At 67.1% G+C, this 20,407-nt stretch overlaps 1 protein-coding gene across 4 annotated transcripts; it reads left to right on the top strand.

Moving 5' to 3' along the window:
* The first annotated feature begins 1,941 nt into the window (after positions 1–1,941).
* On the top strand, positions 1,942–20,322 carry SRRT (serrate, RNA effector molecule). 4 transcript variants are annotated; one of them, XM_075135088.1, is made up of 20 exons: positions 1,942–2,023; positions 2,407–2,529; positions 2,629–2,757; positions 2,839–2,985; positions 5,005–5,193; positions 7,556–7,725; positions 7,829–7,995; positions 8,598–8,705; positions 9,377–9,488; positions 10,232–10,398; positions 10,488–10,549; positions 10,667–10,745; positions 11,835–12,107; positions 13,652–13,822; positions 15,092–15,245; positions 16,535–16,728; positions 17,832–17,988; positions 18,913–19,002; positions 19,729–19,825; positions 20,118–20,322. In XM_075135088.1, exons 2-20 carry the CDS (start codon positions 2,411–2,413, stop codon positions 20,191–20,193), a joined length of 2,661 nt encoding a protein of 886 aa, XP_074991189.1. In that variant the 5' UTR covers positions 1,942–2,023; positions 2,407–2,410; the 3' UTR covers positions 20,194–20,322. The 4 variants fall into 4 exon arrangements, with proteins under 4 accessions (XP_074991189.1, XP_074991186.1, XP_074991188.1 ...); XM_075135085.1 differs by having other exon boundaries at positions 5,002–5,193; XM_075135087.1 differs by lacking the exon at positions 1,942–2,023 and adding an exon at positions 2,051–2,073 and having other exon boundaries at positions 5,002–5,193.
* Positions 20,323–20,407: the final 85 nt, after the last annotated feature.

Genomic DNA, 20,407 nt, shown 5'->3' with positions numbered 1-20,407 from the left:
GATGGACTGGGGGGGCCCTGGGGGGGGACTGGGAGGGACTGGGATGGACTGGGGGGAGTCCTGGGGGGGACTGGGAGGGACTGGGAGGGACTGGGTTGGACTGGGGGGAGTCCTGGGGGGGACTGGGAGGGACTGGCGGGGGACTGGGATGGACTGGGGGGAGTCCTGGGGGGGACTGGGAGGGACTGGCGGGGGCCTGGGGGGGCCTGGGAGGGACTGGGGGGTTCTGGGGGACCCTGGGAGGGACTGGGACGGACTAGGAGGGACTGGGGGGGAGTCCTGGGGGGGACTGGGAGGGACTGGCGGGGGCCTGGGAGGGACTGGGATGGACTAGGAGGGACTGGGGGGGGGTCCTGGGGGGAACTGGGACGGACTAGGGGCACTGGGATGGACTGGGGGGGGTCCTGAGGCGGGACTGATATAGATTGGGGTGCACTGGGATGGACTGGGAGGAGAACTGGAGAGAGCTGTGACAGACTGGGATGGACTGGGGGGTCCTGGGGGCGGGGCTGAGACAGGCTGGAGGTACTGGGATGGACTGGGGGGGTTCTGGGGGGGATTGGGATGGGCTGGGGGCACTGGGCTGGACTGGGATGGACTGGGGGGATCTGGGACAGACTGGGGGCACTGGGATGATCTGGGGGGGTCCTGAGGGGGGGACTCATATAGATTGGGGTGCACTGGGATGGACTGGGGGGATTCTGTGGGGACTGGGGGGGATCTGGAGGGGACTGGGACAGACTGGGGTGCACTGCGATGGACTGGGGCAGACTGGGGGGGATCTGGAGGGGAATGGGATGGCTGGGGGCACTGGGATGGACTGGGAGGGGATATGGAGGGGACTGGGACGGGCTGGGGTGCACTGGGAAGAACTGGGGGGAATCTGGAGGGAACTGGGATGGACTGGGGACACTGGGATGTACTGGAAGGGATCTGGGATGGACTGAGGAGGATCTAGAAAGGGACTGGGTCGTATTGGGGGGCACTGGGATGGACTGGGGACACTGGGACGTACTGGGGGAGCTGTGAGGGGGCCCTGGGGGTGGACTGGGAGGCCCGGGGGGCACTGGGATGTACTGGGGGGCCTAGGGAGCGACTGGGATGTACTGGGAAGCCCAAGGGGGACCTGAAGGGGACTGGGATGTACTGGGGAGCCCCGAGGGTCTCGGGGGGGGGGCACTGGGACATACTGGGGGGTCCCAGAGAGGGACTGGGACATACTGGGAGGCCCTGGGGGGACACACACAGGGAAACTGAGGCATTGGGGGAACTGGGGAGGGGCACTAGGAAGTACTGGGAGGGACTGGGGGGGCACTGGGAGCACTGGGGGGCACTGGTTACCTGTGGGGGGGGGAGTGAGAGGTTCCTGCGCGCATGCGCGGCGCCCCCCCCCCCCGCAAAATGGCGTCGGGGAAACGATGGCGCCCCCCAGGGCGGCCTCAGGGCGGGGCGCATGCGCAGTGCGGGCGAGACAAAATGGCCGCCCGCCCCTCTCACGTGCCCCCGAGGAGATGGCGGTCCCCGCGCGCGCCGCGGGGCGGGGGCGGGGCGCGCGCGCCGCCCGGCGGCCAATGGGAGAAGGCGGAGGAAGCGGCGCATGCGCAGTAGACTTCCCGCCTCCGTGCGCCTGCGTCCTGTGGGAGGGCGGGCCCGACCGTACCATAGAGTTCCGCTCCTCCAGTTCCGGGCCTAGAGCGTCCCCCGCCACCATAGAGCGCTCCGCCTGGGGCCTGCGCCGCCATCCCCGGCCTCCCGCAGACCATAGAGCCCGGCCCTCCCCGCCCAGAGCGGCTCACCCGCCCCCTCCCCACCGGCTGAGCCCGCCGGTAGCCCCCCCCCCCCCCCCGCCACGAAACCCTGCGGGAACCGCGAGGTCCTCCCGCCTTCCTAGAGCGGCCGCCACATCCCCCTCCCGTCCCTTTTTCTCCTCCCTCCCCGACGTACGTCACGTCCGTCTGGCGCGGACCGGAAGTGAGCGGGCGGCGGCGCGCGGTGCCGATCGCCGCCGGGACCGCGCGGGCAGGTCCGGGGGACCCCGGCGTGACGTCACGGGACCGGCGGGGGGGCCAGGGGGTATTGAGGGGGGCGCGGGGGATCATGGGATAACGGGGGGGGTCAAGGTCGGGGTGGGGGGAGGCCGGGGGGGGTTATGGGATACCGGGGGGCTGGGGGGGGGTCAGGAGGGCCCCGGGGGATCATGGGATTGGGGGGGGGCTGGCGAGAGGCCGTGGGGGATGATGGGATATTGGGGGGGGGGGCCCCCCGTGGAGGAGTCGAGGATTTGGGGGTCTTGAGGGAGGGTCCGGATCCCTGTGGAGGAGCCGCAAGGAATTCTGGGATCCTGGGGGTGATGGGATACCGGAGGACCGCGGGGGGGGTCCCGCATTGATCCCCCGCCCCCCGCAGCGCCATGGGGGACAGCGACGACGAGTACGACCGGCGCCGGCGTGACAAGTTCCGGCGGGAACGCAGCGACTACGACCGCTCGCGGGAGAGGGACGACCGGCGGCGCGACGACTGGAGCGACCGGTAGGGGCTGGCGGGGGAGAACGACCCCCCCCCCCCAGGGAGGGCCCCGGTTCGGCTGGGGGGTTCCCCAACCCCCTGTCATCCCCCTCCCCGCCGCAGGGATTGGGATCGCGGGCGGGAACGCCGGAGCCGGGGCGAGTACCGGGACTACGACCGGACACGCCGGGAACGCTTCTCGCCCCCCCGCCATGAGCTCAGCCCCCCCCAGAAGCGCCTCCGCCGCGACTGGTGAGTGACCCCCACGCTTTTCGCGTCCCCAAACCCCGCCGTAGCCCCCCCAAAACCCCGATTTCCTTCTGCCCCCCCCAGGGATGAGCACAGTGGTGACCCCTACCACAGCGGCTACGACATGCCGTACAGCGGGGGGGGCGCCGGCCCCACCTACGGCCCCCCCCAACCCTGGGGGCACCCCGAAATGCACGTCATGCAGCACCACATCCTCCCCATCCAGGCCAGGTAAGGACTCTGACCCCTGGTGTGCCCCCACCCAGCACCCCAAAACCCACTTGACGCCCCCCCCAAGTCCTTCCCTGCTCGCCCCCAGAGTCCTGAGCCCCCAAATCGGGTGCCCACCCCCCCCCCGGGGGTCCCATTTGCCCCTAGCTCTTTCCCTATTTGCTGCCCCCCAAGACAACCCCCAGATTTTGGGGGGCCCCGGCGTGGCTCGCAGCACCCAGCCCTTTCCCCGTCTTCACTTGCCCCCCGAGCTGCCCCGTAGCATCCCAGAGGCACCCCGTAATGGTCCAAAACCGCCCCGAAATGGTCCAAAACCGCCCCATAATGGCCCAAATCCCCCAGTAACGACCCCAAATAACCTGAGAATTGCCTCAAACCACTCCATAGTGGCCCAAATCACCTGGTAATGGCCCCAAACCGCCCCAAAACGGCCCAAATTACCTGGTAATTGCCCCAAAAGCAGCCCATAACGGCCCAATCACCCGGTAATTTCGTCAAAACGTCGCATAACGGCCTAAACCAGGCCGTAACGGCCCCAAGTTCTCCAGTAAGGCCCTGAACTGCCCCATAATGGCCCCACATCACCCGGTGATAGCCCCAAACCACCCTGTAACGGCCCAAATTTCCCAGTAATTGCCTGGAACCACCCCGTAATGGCCCAAATTTCCCAGTAATTGCCCGGAACCACCCCATAATGGCCCAAAATCACCCAGTAATTGCCCCAACTCACCCCGTAATGGCCAGAATCACCCAGTAACTGCCCCAAACCACTCTGTAAAGGCCCAAATCACCCAGTAATTGCCCCAAACCACCTGATAATTGCCCCAGATCGCCCCATAACAGCCCTGAGTTATCCCGTAAAGCCCTGAACTGATGCATAGCGGCCCCGAAATGGCCCAAATCACCCAATAATTACCCCAAGCCACCCCATAACGGCCCTGAGCCACCCCGTAAGGGCCTGAGCCCCCTTGTTACGCCCCCGAACTGCCCCATAATGTTCCTCGGTCGCCCAATAACAGCCTAAAATGCCCCGAAACAGCCCCGAGCCGCTCTTAAAAGCCCTGAACCACCCTGTGGGAGCCCCAGCTGCTGCACAACAGCCTCGGGCTGCCCAGTAACAGCCCAAATTCCCCCCCCAGGGGCCCTGAGCCCCCCTATAAGCCCCCAAACTGCCCCATAAGGGCCCCAAACCACTCCATAATGCGTTTCAAGCACCCAATAACGGCCTTAAATGTCCCATAAGGGCGTCGAGCAGCCCCGAAAAGGCCCTGAATCGTCACGTAAAGGCCTCAACAGCCCCAAAATGACCCATAAGGACCCCGAGTCCCCCTGTAAACCCCCCAGACTGACCACTAAGTACGCCAAACACCCCCATAATGTTCTTCAGTCCTCAGTAACACTGTTAAAACGTTTTCTAAGGTCTTTCAGTAGTATAATAAAACCCTTAAATCACCGCGTGAGGCTCTCGATCAGACTGTAAGAGCCCTAAACTACAGAGAAGCAGCCTGAGCTCCCCCATAAAGACCCTGAGCCCCCCTGGAAGCCCCCCAGGCTGCCCCATTACATCCTCAAACCACCCCATAACATCCCTGAGCCGCCCAATAACAGCCCAAAACGCCTCATAGCATCATTAAATTACAGAATAAAGGTTTTGAGGCACTGTTTGAGTACCTAAACTGCCCAGTAATGGCCCTAAACTGCTCTGTAAGAGCCCGGACTGCCCCCTAAGAGCCCCGAGCCCCCCGTAACAGCCCCAAACTGCCCCAAAACGTCCCCAGGCTGCCCCGTAGCGGCCCCAAACTGCCCCATAATGTCCCCGAGCTGCCCCGTAGCGGCCCCAAACTGCTCCATAATGTCTCCGAGCTGCCCAATAACAGCTCCAAATGCCCCGTAAGGACCCCAAACCCCCCGGTAACGGCCCCAAACCTCCCCGTAAAGACCCCGTAGCACCCCCAGATGGTCTCCGTTTCGGGGATACCGACTCTGGTGTGTCCCCCCACCCCCCCGCCCCCCAAGCAGACTGGGGAACATCGCGGAGGTGGACCTGGGGATGGCTCCCCCGGTGATGAAGAGCTTCAAGGAATTCCTGCTCTCGCTGGACGACGCGGTGGACGAGACGGAGGCCGTTAAGCGTTATAACGACTACAAGCTCGATTTCCGCCGTCAGCAGATGCAGGATTTCTTCCTGGCTCACAAAGATGAGGAGTGGTACGTCGGGGGGAGCCCCCCCCCTTAAAAAAAAGCCCCCCCTCCCCCCAAAAAAAAGCCCCCTCCGTAACCCGGCCGACCCCGTTAAACCAGCGGGGTTTTGGGATGGGGAGGGGGGGGATCCATCCGCCCCCCGTGGTTTGATTTGGGGGGGACGCCACGGAAAGGGGGTGGGCGGGATTTGGGGGGGCTCGAGCGGCCCCTCGCGTACCCGCGCGGACGTTAACCATTCCCTTTTCTCCCCTCCTCCGAAGCGCCCGCCGCGAGCGAGGTTTTCCCTCCGGACGTCCGCCAGCCTGGAGAGCCCTTTAACCCCCATGTCTCCGGCGGCCGGGCTCGTTAACACCCATTCCTTAACGAGCCCCCCCCCGATTTGGGGGGCCTGCGGGCAGACAGCGAGGGCTCAGGGTCGCGCACAATGCGACCGGTAGCGAGCAACAGTCGCAGGAAGCAGGCAGGGCGCCCCAGCGAGGGCTCGCGCGCGTTTGTTGTTTTATTTTTCGGCCCCCGCGGAGGCCGAGAAGCTGGGGGGGGGGACACCCTCCCGCTCCCCCCATTTTTATGCTTTTCAGCCTTTTTTGTTGTTTTTTCATGATGTTTTTTAGCGTTTTTGAGATGTATTTTTTTTTTCGCTACTTCCCTTTTGCGTAGCGACGCTAAAAAAAACCAAAATAATAGTAATTATGATAATTAGCAAATCGCCGAAGCGGGGGCCCGGCCGGACGGCGACGCTCGTGGCAAGCGTATGTATGACCCACCGCACCCCCTCCCACCCCCCCAAAAAACACCCCCTTCCCCGGGGCCGCCGCTGCCGACCGCCGCCGCCGCTGCTGCTGCTCCGGCCCTTCCCCCCAAGGCGTCTGCGCCCCCTGAAATGGGCCGAGGTGGGGGGCTGGCCCCCCCCCCCAAATTTGGGGGGTGGTACTGGGGCGGGGGGGGGGCGTTAAGACATTTGGGAGTTTCCTGACCTGATGCGGGGGGCGGATGGGGGTCCCCGTGACCTGGCTGGGGGACAGGGAGGTCTCTGCACCCCAGTTGGGGTACACAGGGGATCCCCACGTGCTGTTTGGGGAGCATAAGGGTCCTTGCGCCCCAACTGGGGTAGACGAGGGATCCCCGCACCCCATTTGGGGGACACGGGGGTCCCCACGTCCCGGTTGGGGCAGACAGGGGGTCCCTGCACCCCACATGGGGGACATGGGGGTTCCTGCACCCTGGTTGGGGCAGATACGGGGGTCCCTGTACCCCAATTGGGGCAGACAGGGGGTTCTTGTACCCCAGATGGGGGACAGGGAGGTCCCAGCAACCCGTTTTGGGGGACACCCGGTTCCCTACACCCCGATTGGGGCAGATGGGGGGTCCCCACACCCTGGTTTGGGGATACAGGGGTCCCTGCAGCCCATTTGGGGCAGACATGGGGCTCCTTGCACCCCATTTGGGGTACACAGGGGTTCCCCGCACCCTGATTGGGGCAGATGGGGTCCCTTCACCCCAGATGGGGGATGGAGGGGTCCCTGCACCCCAGCCAGGGCCGATGGGGGGTTCCCTGCACCCCATAGGGGAGAAAACGGGGCTCCCCACAGCCTGGTTGGGGAAAGTGGGGGTCCCCCCCACCCCATTTGGGACAAACGGGGCTCCCCCCACCCGGGCCGGGGCACGTGGGGGTTCCTGCACCCCGACCAGGGGAAGTGGGGGACCCCGCTTAGCATTTGCGGGTGTCCCCCCCCGTCCCAATTAAGGCAAAAAGGGGGTCCCCCCCCGCCTGGGGAAGATGGGGGTCCCCGTACCCTTCTCAGGGGAAATGGGGGTCCCTGTACCCTCCTCAGGGGAAATGGGGGTCCCCACTCCCCACTTGAGGGAGATGGGGTCCCCCCCACCCCAGCCAAGGGAAACGGGGTCCCTGCTCCCCACCCAAGAGGAATGGGGGGTCCCCCCACCCTGGCCAAGAGGAGTGGGGGACCCCATTCCCCAGTTGGGACAGGTGGGGTCCCTGTACCCCAGCCAGGGGAAAGGGGGGGGTCTCTATACCCCAGTCAGGGAAAACGGGGGTTCCTGTACCCCGCTCAGGGGAAATGGGGGTCTCTGCTCCCCGATTAGGACAGCCAGGGTCCCCCATACCCCAGCCACAAAAGATGGCGGTCCCACGTGCTAGAAATGGGGGTCCCCCCACCCCAAATGCACCAAATGGGGGGGTCCCCACTCCCCCTGCCCCAAAGCAGACTGGGCCAAGATGGGGTGATGGCGAGGGGAGAATCCCCTCTCCCCTGCCCACAGCGGGACCCCCCGCCTGGGGCAGAGCTGCACCCCCGATTCTCTGACACCCCCATTTCCCCCCCTGCCCCCGCCGTGTCCCCCCCAACAGGTTCCGCTCCAAGTACCACCCCGACGAGGCGGGGAAGCGGAAGCAGGAGGCGCAGGCGGCCCTGAGGAACCGCCTCAACGTCTTCCTCTACCTCTCGGACAACGGCTGGTTCGACAACCTCCTCCTCGACATCGATCGCGCCCCCGCCATCATCAAGACCCTCGACGCCGGTAGGGACCCCCCACCTCCCCCCAAACCTCTCCTGGGTACCCTGCTTTTGGCAGCACCCTCTTTTTCTGACTCTTTTTGGGGTGGGGGTGGTTTTTTTCCTAGCGGTGATTAAGATGGAGGGGGGGACGGAGAACGACCTGCGCATCCTGGAGCAGGAGGAGGAGGAGGAGCGGCAGGAGAAGGCCGAAGCGGCCAAAAAAGAGGAGCCGCGACCCCCCGACGCCGACCGCAAAGCCCCCGACCGCGAGGAGAAGGAGGAGGGGAAGAAGGTCTGGGGTGACACCTCTCCCCCTCCCCCACTCCCTGGGGGCTTTCTTGGGGGACTCCTTGGTCCCTTGGGGGTCTCCTTGGGGCCCGTGGGGTTTCTTTTGGGGTCCCCGTGGTCTTTTCAGGGGTCCCTTTGGTCTGTGGGGTCTTCCCTGGGGTCCCTGTGGGCTCTCCTGGGATCTCCCTTGGCCCCCGGGGTGTTCCCTGGGGTCCCTTTGGTCCATGGGGTCTCTCCTGGGATCCCCACAGTCTCTTCTGGGGTCCCTTTGGTCCATGGGGTCTCTCCTGGGGTCCCTACGATCTTTTTTGGGGTCCCTTTGGTCCCCACGGTCACTCCTGAGGTCCCTTTGGTCCCCACGGTCACTCCTGGGGTCCCTTTGGTCCATGGGGTCTCTCCTGGGGTCCCTATGGTCTTTTTTGGGGTCCGTTTGGTCCCCACAGTCACTCCTGGGGTCCCCACGGTCCCTCCTGGGGTCCCTTTGGTCCATGGGGTCTCTCCAGGGGTCTCCTTGGCCCTCTGGGGTCCCCTCTGGGGTCCCCCAGCCCCTTGGGGTGCCCCCCCCAGCCCTTGGGGTCCCCCGTGACGCCCCCTCCACCCCCCCAGGGCGAGGGGGAGGCACCGGGCGAGGAGAAGGCCAAGAAGGGGCCGGAGGAGGAGGAGGAGAAGGAGAAGGGACGGAAGGAGGAGGAAGGGGAGAAGGAGGGCAAGAAGGTGAGTAGGCCACGCCCTCACCACAGGCCACACCCCTCAGGCCAAGCCCCGCCCCTTTTAATAGGCCCCACCCCCCCTGCTGGTAGCTGTCAGGTTTGTCCTCCTGGTTGTGCTGAAGCCCCGCCCCTTTCTGCAAGCTCCGCCCCACCAAGCAGGCACTGCCCCTTTTTAATAAGCCCCACCCCTTAGGGTAAGAACCGCCCCTTTTTTAATAAGCCCCGTGCCTTTTTAATAAGCTTTATGCTTTGTTATGAGCCCTTCCCCTTTCCTTTAGTCTCCTCCCCTTGGGACAGGCCCCTCCCCTTGGGGGAAGCTCCTCCCCATTCTGTTAGGCCCCTCCCCTTGGCACAACCCCATGTCCTTCCCATTGAGCCCTCCCCCTTTATCAAGCCCCACCCCTTCCCCGCAAGCCCCTCCCTTCCCCGCAAGCCCCTCCCTTCCCCGCAAGCCCCTCCCTTCCCCGCAAGCCCCTCCCTTCCCCGCAAGCCCCTCCCTTTTTCAAAAAGCCCCCCCCATTCTGTTAAGCCCCTCCCCTTGGGGTGAGCCCCTCCCCTTTCCCACCGAGCCCCTGCTCCTTCCTTGGGCCCCACCCCCTGCCCAACCCCTGCCCCTCCAGGCCCCACCCTGTTAGGCCCCGCCCCTCAGCCCCGCCCCACTGACACCCCCCCCAGGCCAGCAAGAAGCGGAAGCGGAAGCGCAGCGGGGACGACAGCTACGACGAGGGCAGCGCCAGCGACTCCGAGAGCGAGTCCGAGGGCGGCCGCCGCGAGGGGGACAAGGAAGGTGGGGGAGCGGGGGGCAGCGGGGACCCTCGGGGTGGGGGGGGGTCCCTGGGGTCCTTGGGAGTCCCTGGGGGGACAGGGGGGACCCTCGGGGTGGGGGGGTCCTTGGGGGGAGTCCCTGGGGGGACAGGGGGGACCCTCGGGGTGGGGGGGTCCTTGGGGGGAGTCCCTGGGGGTACAGGGGGGACCCTCGGGGTGGGGGGGTCCCTGAGGGGGGGGTCCCTGTGGGGACAGCGGGGACCCTCGGGGTGGGGGGTCCTTGGGGGGGGTCCCTGGGGTCTTTGGGAGTCCCTGGGGTGGCCCTGGAGGGACAGTGGGGTCCCTGAGGGGTCAGTGGGGGTTCTGGGTGTGGCAAGGGGGATTTTGGGGGTCCCTGGGGGGACATGGAGGGTCTTGGGGGGGTCACTGAGGTCCTTGGGGGGGACAGTGTGGGTCTCTCAGGGGGCGTAGGGCTCCTTGCTGGGGGGTCTTTGGAAGTCCTGAGTGTGGCAGGGGGCATCTTTGGGGTCCTTGGGGGGGACCTTAAGGGTCACTGAAGGTTCTGGGGGGGCTAAACGGGATCTTGGGGTTCCCTGGGGGGCACATGGAGGGTCGCGGGGGGGCACTGGGGGGGACATTGGGCTTCTCTGGGGGTTCAGAGGGGGCTTTGGGGGCTGTGGAGACCCACCCAAAGGGTGCTGGGGGGGCCAAGGGGGCTTGGGGGTGCCCAGGTTGGCTCTGACCCCCCCCTTTGCACCCCCCCAGAGGAGAAGGGGAAGGAGGAGAAGGCCCGCGAGGAAGAGGGGGGCCCGGCGGCGCCGAAGGCCAAGGAGAAGGAGGGGGGGGACCCCAAACCCCGGCCCCTCCACAAAACCTGCTCTCTCTTCATGCGCAACATCGCTCCCAACATCTCCCAGGCCGAGATCGTGGCGGTGAGCGGCTCGGGGGGGGCTTGGGGGGGGGCTTGGACCCCCCAAAACCCCCCCAGCCCCCCCTCACCCCCTTTTCCCCCCCCCCCCAGCTCTGCAAGCGTTACCCCGGCTTCATGCGCGTGGCTCTGTCGGACCCCCAGCCCGAGAGGAGGTGGGTGCTGGTGATCTGGGGACCCCCGGGGGGAATTGGGGACCCCCAGGAGGGCGTGGGGACCCCCCCAGTGCATCCCCCAAAGCGGGGGGGGGCCTCATGCCGCGTCTCCCCCAGATTTTTCCGTCGGGGCTGGGTCACCTTCGACCGCAGCGTCAACATCAAGGAGATCTGCTGGAGCCTGCAGAACATTCGGGTGAGGGGATTTGGGGGGGCGGGGGGGGCTTTTGGGGTGTCCTGGGGGTCGGGGGGGGGCTCCGGGGGCTGTTTTGGGGGGCCCGGGGGCAGCTGGGGGGGATTGGGGGGGGGTTGCGGGGCTGAGTTGGTCGTGGCTTGGGGCGGTTGGGGGGGTTATGGGGTGGTTTGGGGGTGGGGGGGGCAGATGGGGGCTCGGGGGGGCATTTTTGGGGTGCAGGGGGGCAGGTGGGGGACTCGGGGGGCAGTTTTGGGGTGTGGGGGGGTATAGGGGCAGTCACGGGGGTGTTATGGGGTCTGGGGTGCAGGTGGGTGCTGGAGGGGGGCTTGGGGGTTCAGGGGGCTGTGGGAGGGACCGGTTGGGGTGCAGGGGGGTGTTTGGGGGGGCAGGGGAGTATTTGGGGGTGCAGGAAGGTGTTTGGGGGTGCAGGGGGGTGTTTGGGGGTAGAAGGGGGTTCAGGGGGGGGGTATGGGGGTTCCAGAGGATATTTGGGGGTTCGGGGGGGGTGTTTGGTGATTCAGAAGGGGTGCAGGGGAGTATTTGGGGGTGCAAGGGTCATTCAGAGGGGGGTTTGGGGGTGCAGGGGGTGTTTGGGGGTACAAAGGGAGGGTGTGGGGGTTCGGGAGGTTATTTGGGGCTTCTGGGGGGTGTTTGGTGGTTCAGGGGGTGCAGAGGCTATTTGGGGGTACAAGGGGGTTCGGGGGGGGTTAGGGGGTTTGGGGGGATATTTGGGGCTCTTAGGGGGGTGTTTGGTGGTTCAGGGGGCGCAGGGGAATATTTGGGGGTGCAAGGCGGTTTGGGGGGTGTTAGGGGGTTTGGGGGGATATTTGGGGCTCTTGGGGGGTGTTTGGTGGTTCAGGGGGTGCAGGGGAATATTTGGGGGTGCAAGGGGGTTCGAGGGGGGTTTGGGGGGATATTTGGGGGTTCAGGGGGCACAGGGGAATATTTGGGGGTGTGGGGATTTGGGGGTTGCGGAGGGGTTGGGGCTGCAGGGGCGGGCGCAGGGAGGACATTTGGGGGCGCAGGGAGGACATTTGGGGGCGCAGCAGGTATTTGGGGGCGCTGAACCCCCCCATTGCCCCCCCCCAGCTGCGTGACTGCGAGCTGAGCCCGGGGGTGAACCGGGACCTGACGCGCCGCGTGCGCAACGTCAGCGGCATCACCCAGCACCGCCCCATCGTCCGCAACGACATCAAACTGGCCGCCCGCCTGGTCCACGCCCTCGACGGCCGCGCCCAGCTCTGGGGGGCTCCCGCCCCCGCCCCGCCCGCGGGGGGAGCGGCTCTGGCCGGGGGGGACGCGCCCCCCAACGCCGACGGGGACGGGGACCCCGCCGCTGCCGCCGCCGCTGCCGCCGCCGGGGTGAGGTCCTGGGGGGGGGGGGGGTCTCGCACCCGCGTTGTGGCCGCTCGGTTGCCCCCCGATGTCCCCTCGTGATCCCCAGTGGCCTCTCGTGGTCCCCATGTGGTCTTCACAGCCCTTGCGGACCCCTCGTGGTCCCCGGTGTCCCCTCATGGTCCCCACTGTCACCTCAGGGTCCCCAGTGTCCCCTCGTGGTCCTCAGTGGCCCCTCGTGGTCCCCATGTGGTCTTCACAGCCCTTGCAGACCCCTCGTGGTCCCCTCGTGGTCTTCTCGTGGCCTTCGTTGTCCCTTCGTGGACCTCTTCTGGTCCCCAGTGTCCCCTTGCAGATCACTTGTGGTCCCCAGTGTCCCCTCATGGTCCCCATGTGGTCTTCACAGCTCTTGCAGACCCCTCGTGGTCCCCACTGTCACCTCGGGGTTCCTAGTGTCCCCTCATGGTCCCCATGTGGTCTTCACAGCTCTTGCAGACGTCTCGTGGTCCCCGATGTCCCCTTGTGGTCCCCACTGTCACCTCAGGGTCCCCGATGTCCCCTCATGGTCCCCATGTGGTCTTCCCAGCCCTTGCAGACCCCTCGTGGTCCCCTATGTCCCCTTGTGGTCCCCTCATGGCTCTCGTTGTCCCCTCGTGGACCCCTCCTGGTCCCCAGTGTCCCCTTGCAGACCTCTCGTGGTCCCCAGTGTCCCCTCATGGTCCCCAGGTCCTTCTTGGGGCCCTCAATGGTCCCCAAGTCCTTCTCATGGTCCCCGGTGGTCCCCCAGTCTTCCTCATGGTCCCCATGTCCTTCTTGGGTCCCTCGTGGTTTCCACTGGCCCTTGGTGGTCCCCAAGTCCCTTTGGGTCCTTCACGGTTCCTGCTGTCCCCTTGTGGTCCCCATGTCTTTCTTGGCCACATCATTGTCTGGTCCCTCGTGGTCCCTGCTGTCTCCCGATGATCCCAAGTCCTTCTCATGGGCCGTGCTGGTCCCCAAGTCCATCTCATGATCATTGGTGGTCCCCAAGTGCTCATGATCCCCACGTCCCTTGGGGTCCCTCACAATTCCCACTGTGTCCTGCTGGTCCCCAAGTCCTTCTCATGGCCCCTGCTGGTCCCCAAGTCCTTCTCATGGTCCCTGCTGGTCCCCGAGTCCATGTCATAGTCCTTGGTGGTCCTCAAGTCCTTCTCATGGTCCCTGCTGGTCCCCGAGTCCATGTCATGGTCCCTGGTGGTCCCCAAGTCCTTCTCAGGGTCCCTGCTGGTCCCCAAGTCCATGTCATGGTCCTTGGTGGTCCCCAAGTCCTTTTCATGGTCCCTGGTGGATCCCAAGTCCTTGTCATGATCCTTGGTGGTCCCCAAGTGCTCATGATCCCCACGTCCCTTTGGGTCCCTCACAATTCCTGCTGTCTCCTGGTGGTCCCCAAGTCCTTCTCATGGCTCCTGCTGGTCCCCGAGTCCTTCTCATGATCCTTGGTGGTTCTCAAGTCCATGTCATGGCCCCTGGTGGTCCCCGAGTCCTTCTCACGGTGCCCCCGTCCCTTCTGGGTCCCTGAGGGTGCCCCCGCGCAGGCGGTGCCGTCGCAGAACCCGGTGCTGAAGCACATCACGGATTACCTGATCGAGGAGGTGAGCGCCGAGGAGGAGGAGCTGCTGGGGCGCGGCGGGGGGGACGCCGAGGAGGGGCCGCGCGAGGCCAACCCCACCGAGGTCACCGTCGAGCGGGACGAGAAGCTCCTCAAGGTGGGACGCGGCGGGGGCGCGGCCGGGACCCCCCAGATGTCCCCAGTCGTCCCCGCGTCCCCCACCCCCTGTGTCCCCCACCCCAATTCTCTGTCCCCCACCTCAACCTCGTCTCCTCCATCCCTGCTCCGTCTCCCCCGTGTCTCCCCCGATGTCCCCTTCCCGTGTTCTCTGTCCCCACCCTGTGTCCTCCCTGTCCCCCATCCCTGCTCCGTGTCCCCTCCGTCCCCCCCGATGTCCCCACGACCCTCCTGTCCTCTCTGATGTCCTTTGATGTCCCCGTGTCCCTCCTGTCCTCTCTGATGTCCTCTCTGATGTCCCCACGTCCCTCCTGTCCTCTCTGATGTCCTCTCTGGTGTCCCCTGATGTCCCCACGTCCCTCCTGTCCTCTCTGATGTCCTTTGATGTCCCCGTGTCCCTCCTGTCCTCTCTGATGTCCTCTCTGGTGTCCCCTGATGTCCCCCCGTCCCTCCTGGCCTCTCTGATGTCCCCCCGATGTCCCCACGTCCCTCCTGGCCTCTCTGATGTCCTCTCTGATGTCCCCACGTCCCTCCTGTCCTCTCTGATGTCCTTTGATGTCCCCGTGTCCCTCCTGTCCTCTCTGATGTCCTCTCTGGTGTCCCCTGATGTCCCCACGTCCCTCCTGGCCTCTCTGATGTCCCCCTGATGTCCCCACGTCCCTCCTGGCCTCTCTGATGTCCCCCCGATGTCCCCGTGTCCTTCCTGTCCTCTCTGATGTCCCCGTGCCCCCCCGTCCTCCATCGCTGCCCCATGTCCCCCCCGTGTCCCCTCTCCTGACCTTGTGGGTCCCCTGTCCCCCATCCCGGTCTCCTGTCCCCCCTCATGTCCCTGTGATGTCCCCATGTCCCCCTGATGTCCTCGTGTCCCCCATCCTGACCTCTTGTCCCCCTGATGTCCCCATGTCCCCCTGATGTCCTCGTGTCCCCCATCCTGACCTCTTGTCCCCCTGATGTCCCCATGTCCCCCATCCCCGCCTCCTGTCCCCGATGTCCCCGTGTTCCCCCTGATGTCCCCATCCTGATCTCCTGTCCCCCGATGTCCCCGTGTCCCCCCGATGTCCCCGTGTCCCCATCCTGACCTCCTGTCCCCCTGATGTCCCCATGTCCCCCATGCTGACCTTGTGGGTCCCCTGTCCCCCATCCCCGCCTCCTGTCCCCCCGCGCCCCCCCGATGTCCCCCCGCGCCCCCCCGACGTCCCCGCGCCCCCCCGTGTCCCCGCGCCCCCCGACGCCCCCGGCGCCCCCGCAGGTGCTGGACCGGCTGCTGCTCTACCTGCGCATCGTCCACTCGGTCGATTACTACAACACCTCCGAGTACCTCAACGAGGACGAGATGCCCAACCGCTGCGGCATCGTGCACGTGCGGGGGCCCCTGCCCCCCAACCGCGTCTCCCACGGAGAGGGTAGGTCCTGGGGGGCCCTGCCCCCCAGCTGGGGGTCTGGGGGTCCCCTGCCCCCCAAACTGTGGGTCTTGGGAGTCCCCTGGCCTCCAACTGGGGGTTTTGGGGGTCCCCTGGCCTCCAAACTGTGGGTCTGGGGGTTCCCTGCCCCCCAAACTGTGGGTCTTGGGAGTCCCCTGGCCTCCAACTGGGGGTTTTGGGGGTCCCCTGGCCTCCAAACTATGGGTCTGGGGGTCCCCTGGCCTTCAACTGTGGGTCTTGGGGTCCCCTGTCCCCCCAACTGTGGGTCTGGGGGTCCCCTGCCCCCCAAACTGCGAGTCTCGGGGTCCCCTGGCCTCCAACTGGGGGTCTTGGGCTCCTGATCCCCAACCACGTCTTCCACAGCAAGGGTAGGTTTTGGGGGGGTCCCCTGCCCCTCAAACTGTGGGTCTGGGGGTCCCCTGCCCCCCAACTGTGGGTCTCAGAGGCCCCTGCCCCCCAATTGCGGGTCTTGGGGCAAGGGGAGGTGCTGGGGGGGGTCCCAGGACCCCTCTCTCCCAAATGTTGGGGTCCCCCCTTTAAACTCTTAGGTTCCCCCCAAACTCCTGCATCCCCCCAACCTCCTGTCCCCCCGCTCCCTGCCCTCCCCGAGGCAGGGGTGCCCCCCCCAGACCTGGGGTCACCCCCCAAACTCTTGGATCCCCCCCTAAGCTCCTGGGTCCCAGGGGATCCCCCCTAAACTCCCAGGTAGCCCCTGAACTCCTGTCCCCCAGGGGCACCCCCCCAAACCCGGGGGTGTCCCCCCAAACTCTCTACTCCCCCTGAACTCCTGTACCCCCAGGGGTGCCCCCCCAAACTCTCTACTCCCCCTGAACTCCTGTACCCCCAGGGGTGCCCCCCCCAGACCCAGGGGTGTCCCCCCAGCCCCGGGGTGCCCCCCTCAGACCCTGGAGTGCCCCCCCATACCCAGGGTGTCCCCCCAGACCCGGGGTTTCCCCCCAAACTCCCGTCCCTCCCAAACTCCTGACCCCAGGGGTGCCCCCCCCTGGCCCCCGGGTGCCCCCCCCCGCCCTAGGGGCGCCCCCCCTGGCCCCCGGGTGCCCCCCCCCGCCCCAGGGGTGCCCCCCCCCAGCCCCGGGGGCGCCCCCCCCGGCCCCCGGGCTGCCCCCCCCGGCCCCAGGGTTTCCCCCCCCCCGGCCCCCGGGCGCCCCCCCGGCCCCAGGGCTGCCCCCCCCCAGCCCCAGGGCTGCCCCCCCCGGCCCCCGGGCGCCCCCCCGGCCCCAGGGGCGCCCCCTGACCCGCGCCCCCCGCAGTGGCCGAGTGGCAGAAGGGCTTCGAGGAGCGGCTGGGGCCGCTGCTGGCGGGGCGGGAGGCGCTGCCCGAGGAGGAGGCCCAGCGCCTGGGCCGCAAGGACCCCGAGCAGGAGCTGGAGAAGTTCGTCACCGCCAACACCCAGGAGCTGGGCAAGGACAAGTGGCTCTGCCCCCTCAGCGGGAAGAAGTTCAAGGTTAGGGGGGGGGACGAGTGCTGGTGGCCCCTCATCAGGGGGAAGGTCAAGGTGGGGGCAGTGGGGACACTGGGGACACGGGGGACACCAGGAGCTGAGCAGGGACGAGTGGTGGTGGCCCCTCAGCAGGGGGAAGGTCAAGGTGGGGGCAGTGAGGACATTGGGGACACGGGGGATACCAGGAGCTGAGCAGGGACGAGTGCTGGTGGCCCCTCAGCAGGGGGAAGGTCAAGGTTAGGACATGGGGGACACCAGGAGCTGAGCAGGGACAAGTGGTGGTGGCCCCTCATCAAGGTGGGGACATTGGGAGGACATTGGGGGAACGTGAGGGACACCCAGCAGCTGAGCAGGGACAAGTGGTGGTGGCCCCTCATCAGGCAGAAGGTCAAGGTGGGGACAGTGGTGACACTGGGGGTACACAGAGGACACCCAGGAGCTGGGCAAGGACAAGTGGTGGTGGCCCCTCATCAAGGTGGGGACATTGGTGACAGAGGGGGACACCAGGAACCAGGCAAGGACAAGTGGTGGTGACCCCTCAGCAGCAAGAAGTTCAAGGGGGGGACATTGGGGGGACATGGGGGACACCCAGGAGCTGAGCAGGGACAAGTGGGGGTGTCCCCGCATCAAGAAGAAAGTCAAGGTGGGGACAGTGGTGACATTGGGGACATGGAGGGGACACAGGGGACACCCAGGAGCTGAGCGGGGATGAGTGGTGGTGTCCCCTCATCAGGGAGGTCAAGGTGGGGATGTTGGGGACACGCAGGGGACGTTGGGGACACGCAGGGACTGGGCAGGGACAAGTGGTGGTGTCCCCTCAGCAGCAAGAAGTTCAAGGTGGGGACACACAGGGGACATTGGGGACACCCAGGACAAGTGTCCATGTCCCTTCGGTGGCGTGGGGTGGGGAAAAGGGGGACACTGGGACGTTGGGGACACTGGGGACGTGGTAGGACACGGTGGGGGTCACAATGGGCCTTCAGGGAGCGTTGGAGATCCGGAGAACAGGGATGGGGGGACCTGGGGGACGAAGGGGGGTGGGGTGGGGTGGTGGGACGGGGTCCGTGTGTCCCCAGCGTGTCCCCAGCGTCCCCCGTCCCCCCCAGGGCCCCGAGTTCGTCCGCAAGCACATCTTCAACAAGCACGGGGAGAAGATGGGGGCGGTGCGGAAGGAGGTCCTCTTCTTCAACAACTTCCTGATGGACCCCAAGCGCCCCGCCCTGCCCGAGGGCAAGGGGGGGCCCCCCCCGGGGCCTGCCCAGGGTGAGACGCCCCCCCCCGTCACCCCACGGTCACCCCACGGTCACCCCCGGGGTCTCGGGGGGATGGTGGGAGCCCAACATCTGCTCCGTGTCCCTCCTGTCACCTCCTTGGGTCGGGGGGGTTGGTGACACCTCGATGTGTCCCCCCCCAACCCCGCCGTGTCCCCCAGGGTCCCCCCCGTGTCCCCCTGGTCCATACAGGGCTGGTGACACCCCAGTGTCCCCCCCATGTCCCCCTGGTCCGTATGGGGCTGGTGACACCCCAGTGTCCCCCCCATGTCCCCCTGGTCCGTATGGGGCTGGTGACACCCCAGTGTCCCCCCCATGTCCCCCTGGTCTGTATGGGGCTGGTGACACCCCAGTGTCCCCCCCGTGTCCCCTTGGCCACCCCTGGGTCCAAACGGGGCTGGTGACACCCCAGGGTCCCCCCCATGTCCCCCTGGTCCATATGGGGCTGGTGACACCCCAGTGTCCCCCCCCAGGTCCCCTTGGCCACCCCTGGGGGTCGGTGACACCCCGATGTCCCCCCAGCGTCCCCCCCTGTCCCCTTGGCCACCCCTGGGGGTCGGTGACACCCCGATGTCCCCCCAGCGTCCCCCCATGTCCCCTTGGCCACCCCTGGGGGTCGGTGACACCCCGATGTCCCCCCCCACGTCCCCTTGGCCACCCCTGGGGGTCGGTGACACCCTGATGTCCCCCCAGCGTCCCCCCCTGTCCCCTTGGCCACCCCTGGGGGTCAGTGACACCCCGATGTCCCCCCCATGTCCCATATGGGGCTGGTGACACCCCAGTGTCCCCCCCCGAGGGTCAGTGACACCCCTTTACCCCCCAGAGCCATCGTCCCCCTGTACCCCACCGTGTAGGTGGGTCACAGCCCCCGTGTCCCCCCCCCGTGTCCCCCCCTGACCCCCCCGTCCCCCCCCAGGCCTGGCCCCGGGGCTGCCGTACCCCCCCCAGACGCCGCAGGGGATGATGCCCTACGGGCAGCCCCGGCCCCCCATCCTGGGCTACGGAGGTATGGGGGGGCCGGGGGGGTTTGGGGGACCCGGGGGGGGCTTTTGGGAGGGCTCAGGGAGGGTTTTGGGGGGGCTCTGTGGGGTGTCGAGGGGCTCAGGGAGGGGGTTGGGTGGTTTGGGGGACTCAGGGAGGGTCTTAGGGGGGATTGGGGGGGCCTGGAGGGGTCTTGGGGGGCCCAAGGAGGGGTTTGGGGGGGCCCGGGAGGGTCTTGGGGCTCAAAGAGGGGTTTAGGGGGGCCCAGGGAGGGTCTGGGGGGGGTCTGGGGGCTCAAGGAGGGGTTTGGAGGGGGCCCTGAGGGTCTTGGGGGGGGTCAGAGAGGAGTTTGGGGGGCCCAAAAAGAGTTTTAGGGGGATTTGGGGGGCCCAGGGAGGGTCTTAGGGGGGATTGGGGGGGCCTTGAGGAGTCTGGGGGGGTCTTTGGGGGCTCAGGGAGGGTCTGGGGGCTCAAGGAGGGGTTTGGGGGGTCAGAGAGGAGATTGGGGGGCCCAAGAAGGGGTTTAGGGGGGCCTGGGGGGCTCAGGGAGGGTCTGGGGGCTCAGGGAGGGTCTTGGGGCTCAAGGAGGGGTTTGGGGGGGCCCAGGGAGGGTTTTAGGGGGGTTTGGGGGGCCCAGGGAGGGTCTGGGGGAGATTTGGAGGGGCAGTAACTGGAGTAGGGAACTGGGGGGGGGCTGGTCTCACTGGGGGGGTTTTGGGGTGTCCCTCGTGACACGCCCCCCCCCCCGCAGGTGGCCCCCCCTACCCCCCCGGCCCCTACGCCGCCGGCCGGGGCAACTACGAGACGTTTCGGGGCCAGGGGGGCTACCTCAACAAACCCCGCAGCAGGTAGGGGGGCGCGGGGGGGGCCCCATAGCAGGGGGGGGCCCTGACCCATAGCGGGGGGTGGGGGGGGGGCCCTGACCCAATTTGGGGGGGGAGTAGGGGATTGGGGGGGGGGCACAGGACACTTTGAGGGGGGGCAGTGGGGGGGCAATTTGGGAGGGCGATGGGGACCCCACTTGGGGGGCAGGTTGGGGGGGGGGCAGCCTGTTTTGAGGGGGATTGGGTTACTCGGGGGGACCTGGATTTGGGGGAGGGGGGTCCCTGTGCCCCCCCCCCGACCCCGCCTGCCCCCCAGGATGGTTCGGGGCGACCCCCGGGCGATCGTCGAGTACCGGGACCTGGACGCCCCCGAAGACGTCGACTTCTTCTAGGGACCCCCAGGGCCCCCCCAACCCCCCCCGCGACCCCCTTTTGATACGCCCCTCCCCCCACAGCCCCCCACCCCCCCGTTTGTACATGTCCCCCCCCCCGACCCCCCAATAAATGGCCCCATGGGGCAGCACCCACGACCCCCACTGCTGGGAGTGGGGGGGGTCCTATGGGGCTGGGGGGGTCCTATAGCGGGGCTGGGGGAGGTATGGGGGG

Source organism: Calonectris borealis, chromosome 36 (assembly GCF_964195595.1).
Source record: "Calonectris borealis chromosome 36, bCalBor7.hap1.2, whole genome shotgun sequence".
NCBI lineage: Eukaryota > Metazoa > Chordata > Aves > Procellariiformes > Procellariidae > Calonectris > Calonectris borealis.
This window is presented reverse-complemented; position numbering and strand designations above follow the sequence as displayed.